The sequence below is a fragment of the Heterodontus francisci genome, chromosome 11, assembly GCF_036365525.1.
Source record: "Heterodontus francisci isolate sHetFra1 chromosome 11, sHetFra1.hap1, whole genome shotgun sequence".
Lineage (NCBI taxonomy): Eukaryota > Metazoa > Chordata > Chondrichthyes > Heterodontiformes > Heterodontidae > Heterodontus > Heterodontus francisci.
The window spans coordinates 114,631,122-114,647,389 of record NC_090381.1 but is presented as its reverse complement, the minus strand read 5'-3'; the positions used below and the strand labels follow the sequence as shown (position 1 = coordinate 114,647,389).

Genomic DNA, 16,268 nt, shown 5'->3' with positions numbered 1-16,268 from the left:
GACTAGGTTGTGCCTTAATAGAGTCAGGACCTCTTGTATGCAGTTTGCTAGTGCTGTTGGGGAGGGTTTAAACTAATTTGGCAGGGGGGTGGGAACCAGAAGGTAATATTAGAGAGAATAAACAAGGTTCACAAAGGATTGGAAGAGACAGATAGCACAAGAGTAAGAATTAGTAAAGTATTAGGTGGGGTCCGAGTAAGAGGGAATGCAATCAAGTAAATTGGGTTTAATAATGCATGTGTGTGAATGTACGGAGTATGGTAAAACGGTTGGTGAGCTGCAGGCACAGAGTAGGCATGTGGGAATATGATGTTGTGGCAATAACGGAGATCTGGCAGGATTGGGTACGAAATATTCCTGGATACAAGGTGTTCAGGAAAGATATGGATGGAAAGAAAGGAGGAGGGGTGGCAGCATTGATTGATTAATGACAATATTATAGTGATGGAGAAACAGAATGTCCTGGAGAGGTCAAAGAAGACTCTAGTTAGAACTGAGGAACAATGCAGGTATCATTACACTACTAAGTGTATTCTACAGGTCACCAACTAGTGCGAAAGATATAAAGGAATAAATTTGAAAAGAAATTACAGAGAGGTGCAAGAATTATAAACCAGTTATAATGGAGTCTTTAATTATCTTAATATAGACTGGGATACTAATAGTGTAAAGGGCAGAGAGAGGGAAGCATTTCTGAAGTATATTCAGGAGAATTTTCTATATCAGTATTTTTCCAGTCCAACGAGGGAGGGGGCATTGCTGGATCTGGTTCTGTGGAATAAGGTGGGACAAGTGGATCAAGTGTCATGAGGAGAACATTTAGGGGACAGTGATCACAGCATCATAAGGTTTAAGATGGCTATGGAAAAGGACAAGGAGCAATCCAGAGTAAAAATAATTAGTTAGGGGAGGGCCAGTTTTAATGGGGTGAGAATGGATCTGTCCCAGGTAAATTGGAACCAGAGATTGCCAGGCAAAGCTAATGGAACAGTGGGCTGCCTTTAACGAGATCATCCAGATGCAGTCGAGGTACATTCCAATAAGTGGAAAGGTAGGGCAAACAAAGCCAGGGCTCCCTGGACAGCAAGAGAGAGGAAGATAAAGGAGAAAAGGGTGCGTATGACAGATTTGAGTGAACCAGGCTAAATATAGAAGGTTCAGAGGGGAAGTGAAAAGAGAAATAAGAGCAGCAAAAGAGAGACTATGAGAAGAGACTGGCAAGCAACATAAAAGGGAACCTAAAAGTCTTCAATCGACATATAAATAGTAAAATGGTGGCAAAAGGAGGAGTGGGGCTGATTAGGGACCAAAAATAAGATTTATGCATGGAGGTAGGGTCATGGCTGAGCTACTAAATGAGTACTTTGCACCTGTCTTTACCAAGGAAGAAGATGCTGCCAAAGTCACAGTGAAAGAGGAGGTAGTCGAGACACTGGATGGGCTAAAAATTGCTGAAGAGGACATATTAGAAAGACTGGCTGTACTTCAAGTTAATAAGTCACAGGACTGGATCAGATGCATCCAAGGATACTGAGGGAAGTAAGGGTGGAAATTGTGGAGACACTGGCCGTAATCTTCCAATCCTCCTTAGACTCAGGGTGGTGCCAGAGGACTGGAGAATTGCAAATGTTACACCCTTTTTCAAAAACTGTGTAAGGACAAGCCCAGCAATTACAGGTCAATCAGTTTAAGGTCGGTGGTGGGAAAGCTTTTAGAAATGATAATCCAGGACAAAATTAACAGTCGCTTGGACAAATGTGGATAAATGAAGGAATGCCAGCATGAATTTCTTAAGGGCAAATTGTGTTCAACTAATTTGATTAAGTTTATTGATGAGATAACAGAGAGGGTTGATGAGGGTCATGCAGTTGATGTGGTGTACGTGGACTTCCAAAAGGCGTTGGATAACAGGCTTGTCAGCAGAGTTAAATTCTATGGAATAGAAGGGACAGGGTCAGCATGGATACGAAGTTGGCTGAGTGACAGAAAATGGAGTAATGGTGAACAGTCATTTTTCAGACTGGAGGAAGGTATATAGTGGGGTTTCCCAGGGGTCTGTACTAGGACCACTGCTTTTCGTGATCTATATTAATGACCTAGACTTGGGTGTGCAGGGCACAATTTCAAAATTTGTGGATGACACAAACTTGGAAGTATTATGAACTGTCAGGTGGATAGTAATAGATTTCAAGAGGACATAGACAGGCTGGTGGAATGGGCGGACATATGGCAGGGAAGTGTGAAGTGATACGTTTTGGTAGGAAGAACAAGGAAAGGCAATATAGAATAAAGGGTACAGTTTTTAAGGGGGTACAGAAGCAGAGGGTCCTGGGGTATATGTACACAAATTGCTGAAGGAGGCAGGGCAGGTTGAGAAAGCAGTTAACAAAGCATACTGGAGCCTGGGCTTTATAAAAAGGGGCATAGAGTACAAAAGCAAGGAAGTTATGGTGAACCTTTAAAAACACTGGTTCAGCCTCAACTGGAATATTGTGTCCAAATCTGGGAATCACATTTTAGGAAGGATGTGAAGACTTTAGAGAGAGTAGAGAAAAGATTCACAAGAATGGTTCCAGGGATGAGGAACTTCAGTTATGTGGATAGACTGGAGAAGCTGGGATTGTTCTCCTTAGAGCAGAAAAGGTTGAGAGGAGATTTGGTGTTCAAAATCATGAGGAGTCTGAACAGAGTTCATAGAGAAAAACTGTTTATTGGTGGAAGGATTGAGAAGCGGAGGGAATGGATTTAAAGTGAATTTCAAAAGAAGCAGTGAGTGGTTAGGATCTGGAATGCACTGCCTGAGAGTGTGGTGGAGGCAGGTTCAGTGAGTGTTTAGGATCTGGAATGCACTGCCTGAGAGTGTGGTGGAGGCAGGTTCAGTGAGTGTTTAGGATCCGGAATGCACTGTCCGAGAGTGTGGTGGAGGCAGGTTCAGTGAGTGTTTAGGATCCGGAATGCACTGTCCGAGAGTGTGGTGGAGGCAGGTTCAGTGAGTGTTTAGGATCTGGAATGCACTGTCCGAGAGTGTGGTGGAGGCAGGTTCAGTGAGTGTTTAGGATCTGGAATGCACTGTCCGAGAGTGTGGTGGAGGTAGGTTCAGTGAGTGTTTAGGATCTGGAATGCACTGTTTGAGAATCTGGTGGAGGCAGGTTCAATCATGGCTTTCAAAAGGGAATTGGATAAAGACCTGAAGGGAAAATAAATTGCTGGGCTGTGGGGAAAGGATAGAGGAGTGAGACTAGCTGATTTGCTCTTGCAGAGAGCTGGCACAGACACGACCTGGTGAATGGCTTCCTTCTGTGATGTAACCATTCCATGATTCTATGAGACACCAAAAGAGAATTAGAGAGATATCTGAAAAGGAAAAATATACAGGGCTATGGAGTAAGAGCAGGGAAAAGTGGGACTAAACAGATAGCTCTTTCAATGAGCCACCACACACATGATGGACTGTGTAGTATGATACAATGAGCTATAGATGGGTATGAGGTGAGAATTAGTGCCTCATTCTACGAGCAGCAAGTGCATCCAGTTCAATGATTAGACATGGTAGTGGGTTTACATTTCTGGATTCAAGGTGTACAGTTTGGAAGGAGGTTTTGACGAAGACTTACAGCAGGTCTCCCCGGCCGTGTCAACTCGCGTCCCTCTTCTTGTTTCACTCGCGAGCTCTCATGAGACAGAACTGGCGATCCTTCTGCCTTCCCTGTTCCTACAACAACACAAGAGCATGAAACTAAAACCTGCACAAACATATACAACAACAACAATCTGCGCTTATATAGTGCTTTTAGCATAGTAAAATGTCCCAAGAGTCACAGGAGCGTTACCAAAGAAAAATTGACACTGAGCCATAGAAGGGGATATTAGGACAGGTGACCAAAAACTTGGACAAAGAGGAAGGTTTGAAGTAGCATCTTCATGGAAGAGAGAGAGGTAGAGAGGCGGAGGGGTTTAGAGAGGGAATTCCAGAGCTTAGGGTCTCGGCAGCTCGACAGCCGCCAATGGTGGAACAATTAAAACCGGGTTTGGGCAAAAGGCCAGAATTGGACAAGCAGAGATCTTGGAGGGTTGGAGGAGGTTACAGAGATAAGGGCCTGAATTTTACAAGCCCATCAACGCCACAGGTCGCAGTCCGGGGGCCAGTAAAATGCTGCGGGGAGAGGCCCCCTGCGACGCCAAGAAGGGCCCGCTGCATATTACCAGCGGCGGCGGGACCTCGGTGCGGCCCCCCCACCGCCGCCTGGCGGTGGGCCCTTCATCAGCATTTGATAATGAACATCTAAAATATTGAAATAAACTTACCTGCAGGCAGCGGCCGTCCCATTCCGAAATTACAGCCGCTGTTCGTGCTCCATGCACCTTCGGAACTCCGTACGGAGATCCGGGCGAGAACCTGGTGGGGAGGGGGGAGGAATAAAATTTACAGAGCGGGAGGGGTGGAGGAGCGGGGAAATCAATATTTATTGAATGGGAGTATGGTGGGAAGGGGCTGAAGGGCAAAAGATTGGAGGTTGGCGGGGGGGGAAAGTTCGGGTATTGGAACAAACAACTGATGGTAATTTCTTTGCCTGAAATGACCACTGGGAGGTTGGGGAAGGGCCTCCATCACTTATTTGTCAATGTATTAAAGATCTTTTATTTTATACCCTTTAAAAATTAAACTTCTTTGTAAGGACTTAAAGCCCTTTAAAAATGGGGCCGGTGCCTGCGCGGTGGTGCCAGATGCCATTGCCAGGGACGGGGCAGCGCCCCCTCTACGTCATTGGGGGCAGCCGCTCCGCCCCCTCTATTTAATATCGCGGAGACTCAGGGACGGTGCATCCTCACGGGATGTACGCTGTACTTAGAACTGCGTCGCATTCATAAGATTCAGCCCAGGGAGGGATTTGAAAACAAAGATGAGGATTTTAAGAGGTTTTGCTGGGCTGGGTTTACTCTTACAAAAACAAAAATCACCCTTGTAACCTTACAAGTTAACACACAGCTGTCCAAGCTATTGCCATCTCCAGTTTCTTGCTGTAGGACAGATCCTCACTCAAGTCTCACACAGGAGGTTCTCGAGTAACTCACCAGGGGAAGAGTTGCTGTGGTGGGTATCTTCTCCCAAGTGGAGCTACAACCGAAGCTAAAGAGCTCAGCTGCCCTTTAATCTAGGAACAAGAGGATGAGAGATAATCTAGCACGGACCCAATGGATCGAATGGCCTCTTTCTGTGCTGTATTATTCTGTGATAATATTGAGGCCTTTAAGATTAGGAAGGGATTCAATAGGGCAGACGTAGAACAATATTTCCACTTGTGACAGAGTCTAAAACTAGAGGTCATAAATATAAGACAGTCACTAACAATTCCACTAAGGAATTCAGGAGAAACCTCTTTACCCAGAGAGTGGTGAGAATGTGGAACTCGTTACCATAGGGAGTGGTTGAGGTGAAGAGCAGAGATACATTTAAGGGGAAGCTGGATAAACACATGAGGGAGAAAGGAATAGAAGTATATGTTGAAAGGGTGAAATGAAGAGGGGTAGGAAGAGGCTTCTGTGAAGCATAAACACCAGCATAGGCCAGTTGGGCTGAATGGCCTGTTCCTGTACTGTAAATTCTATGGAAATTTCTGAATGGTTCCACTGGTTGATACCAATGTGGTGGTTTCCATAATCACCATTCCTGGGACAATCTGGCGTGGGTTTTGAACCTGGAATCTTCTGCGCAATAGAGGCTGCAATGCGATCACTGCTGATGAGGCTGGCTCCTCATCTCCATAGCAACCATATCGAAAATACTACACAAACCCATTCCTGCCCCACTTCTCCCTCCCAAAACCCCACTCCTCCCTAGCCATCTCCCCTAATGTCCTTTAGGGAAGGAATTCTGCTGTCCTTACTTGGTCTGGCCTACATGTGACTCCAGATCCACAGCAATGTGTTTGACTTTTAAATGCCCTCTGAAATGGTTTAGCAAGCCATTCAATTCAAAGGCAATTAGGGATGGGCAATAAATGCTGGCCTAGCCAGCGATGCCCACATCCCACAAATGAATAAAAAACACCCCTCTCTCCCTCCCCCACCCACCCCACGCTTCCCGCCCTTCCTCACCACCAATTCCTCCCCCACCCAACATTCAAGATTCTGAATGGGTTTGACGGGGTAGATACTGAGACATTGTTTCCTCTGGATTACGAATTTAGAACACGGGGGCACAGTTTCAGGATAAGGGGCCGATCATTTAGGACTGATATGAGGACAAATTTCTTCATTCAAAGGATTGTGAACCTTTGGAATTCTCTGCCCCGGAGGGTTGTGGATTGCATATGTTTAAGGCTGAGATTTTTGGTCACTCAGGAAATCAGGGGATATGGGGAGTAGACGGGAAAGTGGAGTTGAAGCTAAAGATCAGCCATGATATTAAATGGTGGAGTCAGTTCGACGGGCTGTATGATCTGCTCCTGCTACTATTTCTTATGTTTCTTACCTCGGATTTGATTGCGTTCGTTGGATCCAGCCTGGGAGCTGCTCTGGGAGCCAGGCTGGGAGCCAGGCTGGGAACTGGGCGTGCTGGAGCTGGACGAGCTGCCACTGCTGGTGCGATGCAGGGGAGTCTCCAATAGGTTCTCGTTCTTTCGCAGGTCGGGATTACTGCGAGGGAAACCAGGAAAAAAAGAGCACATCTAAGCATCCTTGACTGAAGAGAAACTTCTGGAAATATCTCTACTGACAGACAACACCCAGCACGGTGGCTCCAAGAGAACTTCCAGAGATAACCCCCACACACGAACCTTTACTTACACCTCCCAACAGAGGACAGCGACTGAGGTGGTGGGGATGGGGTGGGTGGAGAGAGGATTGGAGTCTGGACAGCGACAAGGAACAAGAACACTGGCCGATTTCTCTCTTCCGTATCCCAGGGGACAAGCATACTCTCAGGATATGGGTGAACTAATAATCGTAAGATCACCTGGCTAAGATTAATTCTGTAGCAGTAACTTTTAATTTGGGAATTGATTATTTGTAAAGCAAGACAGATGAACACACCTGGTTTGAGAAGCTGGAAAACAAATCTGGGGTGGTAACAAATCAAAGGGAAACTCATGTTTATTTAGTAAGGTCATAATGGGAATTGTGGAGACCCTATACAATGAGAACCCCCACTTAACTTGTTGATGGACACAGTATGTCTGTTATTACTGAAAGAATTACACCACACAATTTCATGCTGTAAACAAAAAACTTTACAAGAGTTAAACAAAACACTACTATCAAATTTACAATTTGGAAAGTTATATTTTAAATTTAAAATCTTAACAGAATATGAAGCTGAATACTTCAATCTCTAAATCTCAACAGAGCACCCTCGTTTGACTTTTACTCCCTCCCCAAGAATTTTCCCTATACATTACAGGATCTTGGCGGTTTGTTCACTTCTCCTGGGACCAAACCAAAGTGTACCACAGCTCTTAGGAATTCTCAGTCAGGGGTTTAAATAATTCATATGATTTCCCAGAACAAAGAGGAGATTTAGAGTTGGAAATAATTAAATTAAGTTGTTATCTGGGACATCCCGCATGTACCACTTGCTATAGAGATAGCCTGACATAGTCATACTCATGGAATCATACCTAACAGACAATGTCCCAGACACTGCCATCACCATCCCCGGGTACGTCCTGTCCCACCGGCAAGACAGACCCAGCAGAGTGGTATATAGTAGGGAGGGAGTTGCCCTGGGAGTCCTCAACATCGACTCTGGACCCCATGAAGTCTCATGGCATCAGGTTAAATATGGGCAAGGTAACCTCCTACTGATTACCACCTACCGCCCTCCCTCAGCTGATGACTCAGTACTCCTCCAGGTTGAACACCACTTGGAGGAAGCACTGAGGGTGGCAAGAGCACAAAATGTACTCTGGGTGGGGGACTTCAATGTCCATCACCATGAGTGGCTCGGTAGCACCACTACTGACCGAGCTGGCCGAGTCCTAAAGGACATAGCTGCTGGACTGGGTCTGCGGCAGGTGGTGGGGGAACCAACACGAGGGAAGAACATACTCGACCTCGTCCTCACCAATCTGCCTGCCGCGGATGCATCTGTCCATGACAGTATTGGTAGGAGTGACCACCGCACGGTCCTTATGGAGACAAAGTCCCGCCTTCACATTGAAGATACCGTCCATCGTGTTGTGTGGCACTATCACCGTGCTGAATGGGATAGATTTCGAACGGATCTAGCAATGCAAAACTGGGCATCCATGAGGCGCTGTGGGCCATCAGCAGCAGCAGAATTGTACTCAACCACAATCTGTAACCTCATGGCCCGGCATACTTGCATGCCAAACTGCGTAAGCAGCATGCGATAGACAGAGCTACGCGCTCCCATAACCAACAGATCAGATCTAAGCTCTGCAGTCCTGCCCCATCCAGCCGTGAATGGTGGTGGACAAGTAAACAACTAACTGGAGGAGGTGGCTCCACAAATATCCCCATGCTCAATGATGGGGGAGCCCAGCACATCAGTGCGAAAGATAAGGCTGAAGCATTTGCAACAATCTTCAGCCAGAAGTGCCGAGTTGATAATCCATCTCAGCCTCCTCCTGAAGTCCCCAGCATCACAGATGCCAAACTTCAGCCAATTCGATTCACTCCACGTGATATCAAGAAACGACTGAAGGCACTGGATACTGCAAAAGCTATGGGCCCTGACAATATTCCGGCAATAGTACTGAAGACCTGTGCTCCAGAACTTGCCGCGCCCCTAGCCAAGCTGTTCCAGTACAGCTACAACACTGGCATCTACCCTGCAATGTGGAAAATTGCCCAGGTATGTCCTGTACACAAAAAGCAGGACAAATCCAACCCAGCCTACTCTCAATCATCAGTAAAGTGATGGAAGGTGTCATCAACAGTGCCATCAAGCGGCACTTGCATAGCAACAACCTGCTTAGTGATGCTCAGTTTGGGTTCCGCCAGGGCCACTCAGCTCCTGACCTCATTACAGCCTTGGTTCAAACATGGATAAAAGAGCTGAACTCAAGAGGTGAGGTGAGAGTGACTGGCCTTGACATCAAGGCAGCATTTGACCGAGTATGGCATCAAGGAGCCCTAGCAAAACTGAGGTCAATGGGAATCGGGGGAAAACCCTCCACTGGCTGGAGTCATACCTCGCGCAAAGGAAGATGGTTGTGGTTGTGGAGGTCAATCATCTGAGCTCCACGACATCACTGCAGGAGTACCTCAGGGTAGTGTCCTAGGCCCAACCATCTTCAGCTGCTTCATCAATGACCTTCCTTCAATCATAAGGTCAGAAGTGGGGATGTTCGCTGATGATTGCACAATGTTCAGCACCATTCGCAACTCCTTAGATACTGAAGCAGTCTGTGCAGAAATGCAGCAAGACCTGGACAATATCCAGGCTTCGGCTGAAAAGTGGCAAGTAACATTCGCACCACACAAGTGACAGGCAATGACCATCTCCAACAAAAGAGAATCTAACCATCTCCCCTTGACATTCAATGGCATTACCATCGCTGAATCCCCCACTATCAACATCCTAGGGGCTACCATTGACCGAAAACTGAACTGGAGTAGCCATATAAATACTGTGGCTACAAGAGCAGGTCAGAGGCTATGAGTCCTGAGGCGAGTAACTCACCTCCTGACTCCCCAAAGCCTGTCCACAATCTACAAGGCACAAGTCAGGAGTGTGATGGAATACTCTCCACTTGCCTGGATGGGTGCAGCTCCAACAACACTGAAGAAGCTCAACACCATCCAGGACAAAGCGGCCCGCTTGATTGGCACCCCATCTACAAACATTCACTCCCTCCACCACAGACGCACAGTGGCAGCAGTGTACACCAGCTACAAGATGCACTGCAGCAATGCACCAAGGCTCCTTCGACAGCACCTTCCAAACCCACGACCTCTACCAACTCGAAGGACAAGGGCAGCAAATACATGGAAACACCACCACCTGCAAGTTCCCCTCCAAGTCACACACCACCCTGACTTGGAACTATATCGCCGTTCCTTCACTGTCGCTGGGTCAAAATCCTGGAACTCCCTTCCTAACAGCACTGTGGGTATACCTACCCCACATGGACTGCAGCGGTTCAAGAAGGCAGCTCACCACCACCTTCTCGAGGGCAATTAGGGATGGGCAATAAATGCTGGCCTGGCCAGCAATGCCCACATCCCGTGAATGAATAAAAAAAAAGATGTTGCTGGGGAGATGCCTTTTGGCGTCTGAGGGTTTTTTTGTGTGTTTGCTGACACAGTCAGTGAGTTGGCTTCAGACAGTCAGTTAGTTGGCTTTTGGAAAGCTGTTGGCTTTGAAAGCAGCTGGATTCAGAAGCAAAGAGGCTATCGGGAACCAGGTGTGTTTCTGTTTTGAGGCAGGCCCATGCTCAAGCTGGGAAGTCCAAATTGAGCAGGTGGTCTCAAACCTTGGAAGACAGCAGAGAAATTAAGTAATCAAAGTGAATTCCTAAGAGCAGTGGTACACTTTAGCACAGCATTTGGAATTTGAAGAGGAAAAAGTTCACCCAGATAAAACACAGATTGAGTTATTTATTTATTTAGAGATACAGCACTGAAACAGGCCCTTCGGCCCACCAAGTCTGTGCCGACCAAGAACCACCCATTTATACTAACCCTACAGTAATCCCATATTCCCTACCACCTACCTACACTAGGGGCAATTTACAATGGCCATTTTACCTATCACCTGCAAGTCTTTTGCAGTGGGAGGAAACCGGAGCACCCGGCGAAAACCCACACAGACACAGGGAGAACTTGCAAACTCTGCACAGGCAGTACCCAGAATTGAACTCGGGGTCCCTGGAGCTGTGAGGCTGCGGTGCTAACCACTGTGCCACCCAAATCTAGGATTTGGTTGCAAATGAAGCAACTCGAATTGGAATTATAGAGAAAAGCAAAAACTTGAATTAGAGGTTCAAAGAGGAAGGGAAGTGAGACAACTTGAATTGAAAAGAGAAATACTTTGTTTACGTGGATAGGGAATAACTGGTAGTTTGATTCAAGTGCAACTCTGGGTTTTGATGTGACAAAGAGTATTTGCCCAGTGCCTAAATTCAGTGAGGAAGGGGTTAAAAGGTCTTTTGTCTCATTTGAGAAAATTGCTGCAAGGTTAGCTTGGCCACAAGAAACATGGACCATTCTTTTACAAAGTGTTTTAATAAGAAAAGCACTGGATATTTATTCAAGACCTTCGGAGGAACAGTCTGCAGATTAGAGGCAGTTAAAAATGCAGTAATAAATGCACATGAGCTGGTTCTAGAAGCTTATCGATCAAAATTTTGAAATTTCAGGAAAAGACAGAATAAAATTTTTTTTTTATAGAGAATTTGCTACAGAAAAAGAAATGATTTTTGACTGTTGGTATCGTTCAATGAAACTTGAACAGGATTTTGGAAATGTGAGAGAGATGTTGTTAATGGAGGAATTTAAAAACAGTGTTCCAGCAGGTATTAGGACACATGGAGAAGACCGTAAAGTTTCTAATACAAGAGAAGCTGCTGTTTTAGCTGATAGTTATGATTTGTCTCATTACCAGCTGGGGGGTAGTATATCATCGTTTGCAAATCTACACAGAAGTTAGAAAGATAGACCAAATGGTGACCCAGTTTTTGATTAAAGAGAAGGGGATAGCAGAAATGGGAAGACAGATGCTTCTCAAAGTGGTAAAAAGGGATTGTATGGAGGTTAGTAGTGAGTCAAAAACTCCAACATGTTTTCATTGTCATAAGGTTGGACACGTAAAACCAGAGTGTTGGAAGTTAAAACCGAAAGATGTAGCTTTATTGAGCGAGGGTAGTAATACTGCACTAAGGGGTAAGGCTGGTGAGAAATCAGTACTGTCTAATGAATATACAGTGGGTGCAAATAGGGGCATTAAAGATTATGAGGGATTTATATTTGAAGGGGAAGTCACACCATTTTTCTCTAAGTAAAGACCCAGGAAGATTGTTATCCATGGAGATACTGGTTCAGCTCAGAGCTTAATGTTAGGAAAAGATTTTGACTTTTCTTCTAAGAGTTTGCTGAATACAAATGTACTGATACAGGGGATCGATAGGAATTGTGTGCCTATCCCATTGTCTGGAGTGAATTTAAACTGTGATTTGGTGAAGGGATTGTTGCTGTTGTGGCTGAACTACTCGTTAATCATGTTAATTTAAATTGGTCATTAAAAAATGATCTCGCGGGAGATATGGTTTTTCCATTTTCTGGAACAGTATAAGAATTGATCCTTTGGGTGAAAACTCCTCACTTATTTGAAATCCTCTTGGGCCAGAGAGTAAATCAATTAAAGATACAGATGTTTCCACACCATTAATGGACTTAACAGAGGCAGCAAAAGTACCTAAAGAATTTCAAATTAAAAGTTCTCCCCACAAAGGACTGAAACCTCAAGCTAATCCTGAAGGGTTGATGAGACCTGACAGTAAATTAAAGGTGCCTGCCAATGCTGAAAAAACACAAGGTACAGCAGCAGGAATCCAAGCAAATGGACAGGTTACAAACGACCACGTGAAGCCCCAAAGTGAATAGGATATTATTCAGAAGTTGCGAGGACGAATCACAATGTTAGAACAGATAGTGGAAGTTCAAATTGAAGAAGCCATCGACTGTACTCCCAGAGTTTTAAACAAGGCTCGTTCTCAGTGGCATCAAGAAAAACTGAAGGATTATAAAATGTTTAAGGAGCAAAATCAATCAGGAATATCGAGCATTATTTAAACATCAAGACAATTTGAACAACCTTTTTAAAGTGGCTAAGAAGATTTTGACCAACAAAAGAAGGGGCTGTTTGCTCAGAAAGAAGCAATTTTAAATATACTATTTCAAAAAGAGAACCCTGAATGTTTAAGTCTGGGGAACGGACATGAAAATAAAGATACGCCTGCAGTTAAGGAGGAGGAAGATGGTTTAACTGTGGAATTAATTGGATCATTCTTTTCAAGCTCAAACAATGAAGAAACTGGAATTGTGGAAGAGATTAAAGTTCAGATGGTGAAATCTGAACCAAATGATTCTGAGACTGTATTTGAAAATGCACAAATGGATAACAAGGAGGAATCTCCACTTACAGAAGAACCAAATGGATTGCAATTCACATTTACTGGTATGCAAAAGCCAGAGGGACACTCAGAATCATCATTTATCCAGGGACATGGTAAAACTTTCAAAAAACATCACAAAAAGAAACATTAAGTCTTAATTGGATCATGGCTTCTGGTTACGTATTCAGCAAAGGAATATTGTCAAGGTGGACTATCTTGTGGACAATGGGGAAGACTGGTATGGGTTTTGCTTGTCATAAGGTAGTTGTTTAAGTGTATAGCATGTTATAAGTTATTTTGTTCTTGTTGGTGTAAATGTAAATGCATCACTATATTGATGGATTTTCATTTTTGCCCTAGGGGGAAGGTGTTAAAATCACCTGGTTCATGATTTATATTAATATTCTAGAGATAACTTTTAATTTGGGAAATGAATTTTTTTTAATGCAGGACAAATGAAAACATCGGGTTTGAGAAGCTGACAAACAAGCCTGGGGTGGTTACAAATTAAAGGTAGCCCATGTTTATTAAGCAAGGTTATAATTGGAAGTGTGGAGACCCCATACAACGGGAACCCCAAGTAACTTGTTGATGGAGACAATGTGTCTGCAGCTATCTCAGTCAGGGGTTTAAATTATTCATATGATTTCCCAGAACAAAGAGAAGATTTAGAGTTGGAAATAACTTAAATTGCTATCTCAGACATCCCACGTGTACTATTGCTATGGAGATAGATGTTTCAAGGGAGTTGCCTTTTAGGGTCAGAGTTTTTTTGTACGCTTACTGACACAGTGAGTGAGTTGGCTTCAGACAGTAAGTTTTTTCTGGAATGCTGTTGGCTTTTAGATAAGCAGTTAGCTTTGGAAGGGTGTTGGCGTTGAAAGCAGATGGACTTAGGAGCAAAGAGGCTATTAACCAGGGGTGTTTCTGTTTTGAGGCAGGCCCATGCTCAAACTGGGAAGTCCAGGTTCGTGAAGCGATCTCATACCTCAGAAGACAGCTGAAAAATTAAGGAACCAAAGTGAATTCCTAAGAGCTGTGGTACACTTTGGATTGGTCCCAGGAGAACTGAACAAACCGCCAAGATCCTATAACATATAGGGAAAATTCCTGGGGTAGAAGTAACAATCAAACGAGGGTGTTCTGTTGAGATTTATAGTTTAAAGTATTCAGCTTCATGTTCTGTTAAGATTTTAAGTTTAAAATATAAATGTTTCCAAATTGTAATGTTATGGTAGTGCTTTGTTTTGTTTAATTCATTCTACAGTAAAGTATTTTGTTTAAAATATGAAATCTTGTGGCATAATTCTTTCAGAAATAACTGGGAATTCAACTTTCTCTTTCTAATGTTAACAGTCCGTAACAGGATCCTAACGATATGGTCACGCTTAATACCCATCCCCAAAGAAGTGCAGGTAGTGGTTGACTATTAATGCAGAAACTAGACACAGTGCACATAATGAAACAGTATTCATGTCAGAAGAGAGAAATCGCAGGATGTCATAAAGAGCTTTACAGCCAATTAAATACTTTTGAAGTGTTGTCACTGTTGTAATGTTAGAAACACAGTGGCCAATTAAGGCACAGCAAGATCCCACAAACAGTAATGTGATAATGACCAGATAATCTGCTTTTGTGATGTTGATTTAGGGATAAATATTGACCAGGACACTGGGGATAACTCCCCTGCCCTTCTTTGAAATAGCACCATGGGATCTTTTATGCCTGAGAGCAAGCAGGGCCTCAAATCTTATCTGAAAGACTGCACTTCTGAGAGTGCAGCACTCTCTCAGTACTGCACCAGGAGCATCAGCACTAATTTTGGTGTTCAAGCCCTGGAGTGGGAGTTGAACCCAGCATTTTCTGACTCAGAGGTAAGTACACTACTAACTTACCAACTGAGTCATTGCTGACATGTGCCCCTCCTTGAAGACCATTAGTGAACCAGTGGGTTTTAACAACAATCTGACGTGGGCACGATGGGCCGAATGGCCTTCCACATTGTATCATTCTGATTGCTTTATGAGTATTTCCTGTTGTTATGAGATTCACTGAGTTCACCTTAAATCATAGCCTATGGAACACTCAAAGCCAGTTCACTGCTGCACCCTTGTGGCATCCCTACCGAAACCGGAAACAGAAGCAAATTTGTTAGGATGCTTCCCAACAGTCTCGGAATGTTTTGCCAGATAAATCCTTCCTCAGTTTCCATTACCTTGCTCTTATTAGCTGGGCATTGGCTCGATTAGCCAATCCACTGCCGTTTCCCGGAGAGTTCTTGCGGCCAGGTGCTGGGGAGATGGATGTTGTCCTTTGAGGGACCTGCGTATAAAAATTAAACATTGTGATGAGGATCAGAGAGCCAGCCGGACGGGTCACTGTAGAAATGGGAAGAGGTGATAATGTGGTTTCTAATTTGGGCAAAAGGGATCCAGAGATATGTAGAGTTTTCTGTAGGATCCAATCTTAATATTGACACTGAAGGTTGAAGGGTGGTCTAATTGAGGTCTTTAAAATGATAAAGGGGTTCGATGGGATCGGCAGAGAGAGAAGCTGTTTCCTCGGGGTGAGGAGTGTTCAGAACAAGGGGCACAATCTGAAAACTGGAACGTGGAAATCAGGAATTCTCTCCCTCAAAAATCTTTGGAGGTTGGGAGTTAATTGAAACTTGCAAAACTGGGATTGATAGATTTTAGCAGAGTTAACGTTTCAGGTCTGTGATCTCGAAGTTCTGATGAAAGGTCACAGACCTGAAACGTTAACTCTACTTCTCTCTCCACGGATGCTGCCAGACCTGCTGAGTATTTCCAGCACTTTCTGTTTCTTTTCAGATTGCCAGCATTTTGCTTTTGTTTTGCTAGATTTTAGATAGGTAACAGGATTGGGGGATATGGGGAAAAGGGCAGAGGGAGTTAAGATACAGATCAGCCATGATTAATTGAATGGTGGAACATTCTCGAGGGGCTGAATGGCCTCCTGTTCTTATCGCTGAAACTAACTGGAAAGAATTTTCTCATGTCAGATGGACAAATAAGAATGTTTTATTGACTTTTATACTGGGCCGCTGGGTGCAAGGGGAAGGTGTTTTACCCTGAAGTAATTCACTTTGCCCAAAGAGGCAGTGCCAGGACTGCAACTTCCACCAATTAGTGATTTAGAGGCAATGAACAGGTTTATCTTTATATTTTG

At 44.3% G+C, this 16,268-nt stretch overlaps 1 protein-coding gene across 13 annotated transcripts in view; it reads right to left on the bottom strand.

The window, feature by feature from the left end:
* Positions 1-16,268, bottom strand: part of LOC137375479 (traf2 and NCK-interacting protein kinase-like) — a 302,732-nt gene that overhangs the window by 84,729 nt on the left and 201,735 nt on the right. For all 13 annotated transcript variants that reach the window (XM_068042793.1, XM_068042796.1, XM_068042799.1 and 10 more), the window contains 3 exons: positions 15,295-15,401; positions 6,473-6,636; positions 3,615-3,712 (listed from right to left, as the gene is read on the bottom strand). In XM_068042793.1, the coding sequence (XP_067898894.1) occupies positions 3,615-3,712; positions 6,473-6,636; positions 15,295-15,401 (369 nt within the window). The remainder of the gene's footprint in view (positions 1-3,614; positions 3,713-6,472; positions 6,637-15,294; positions 15,402-16,268) is intronic.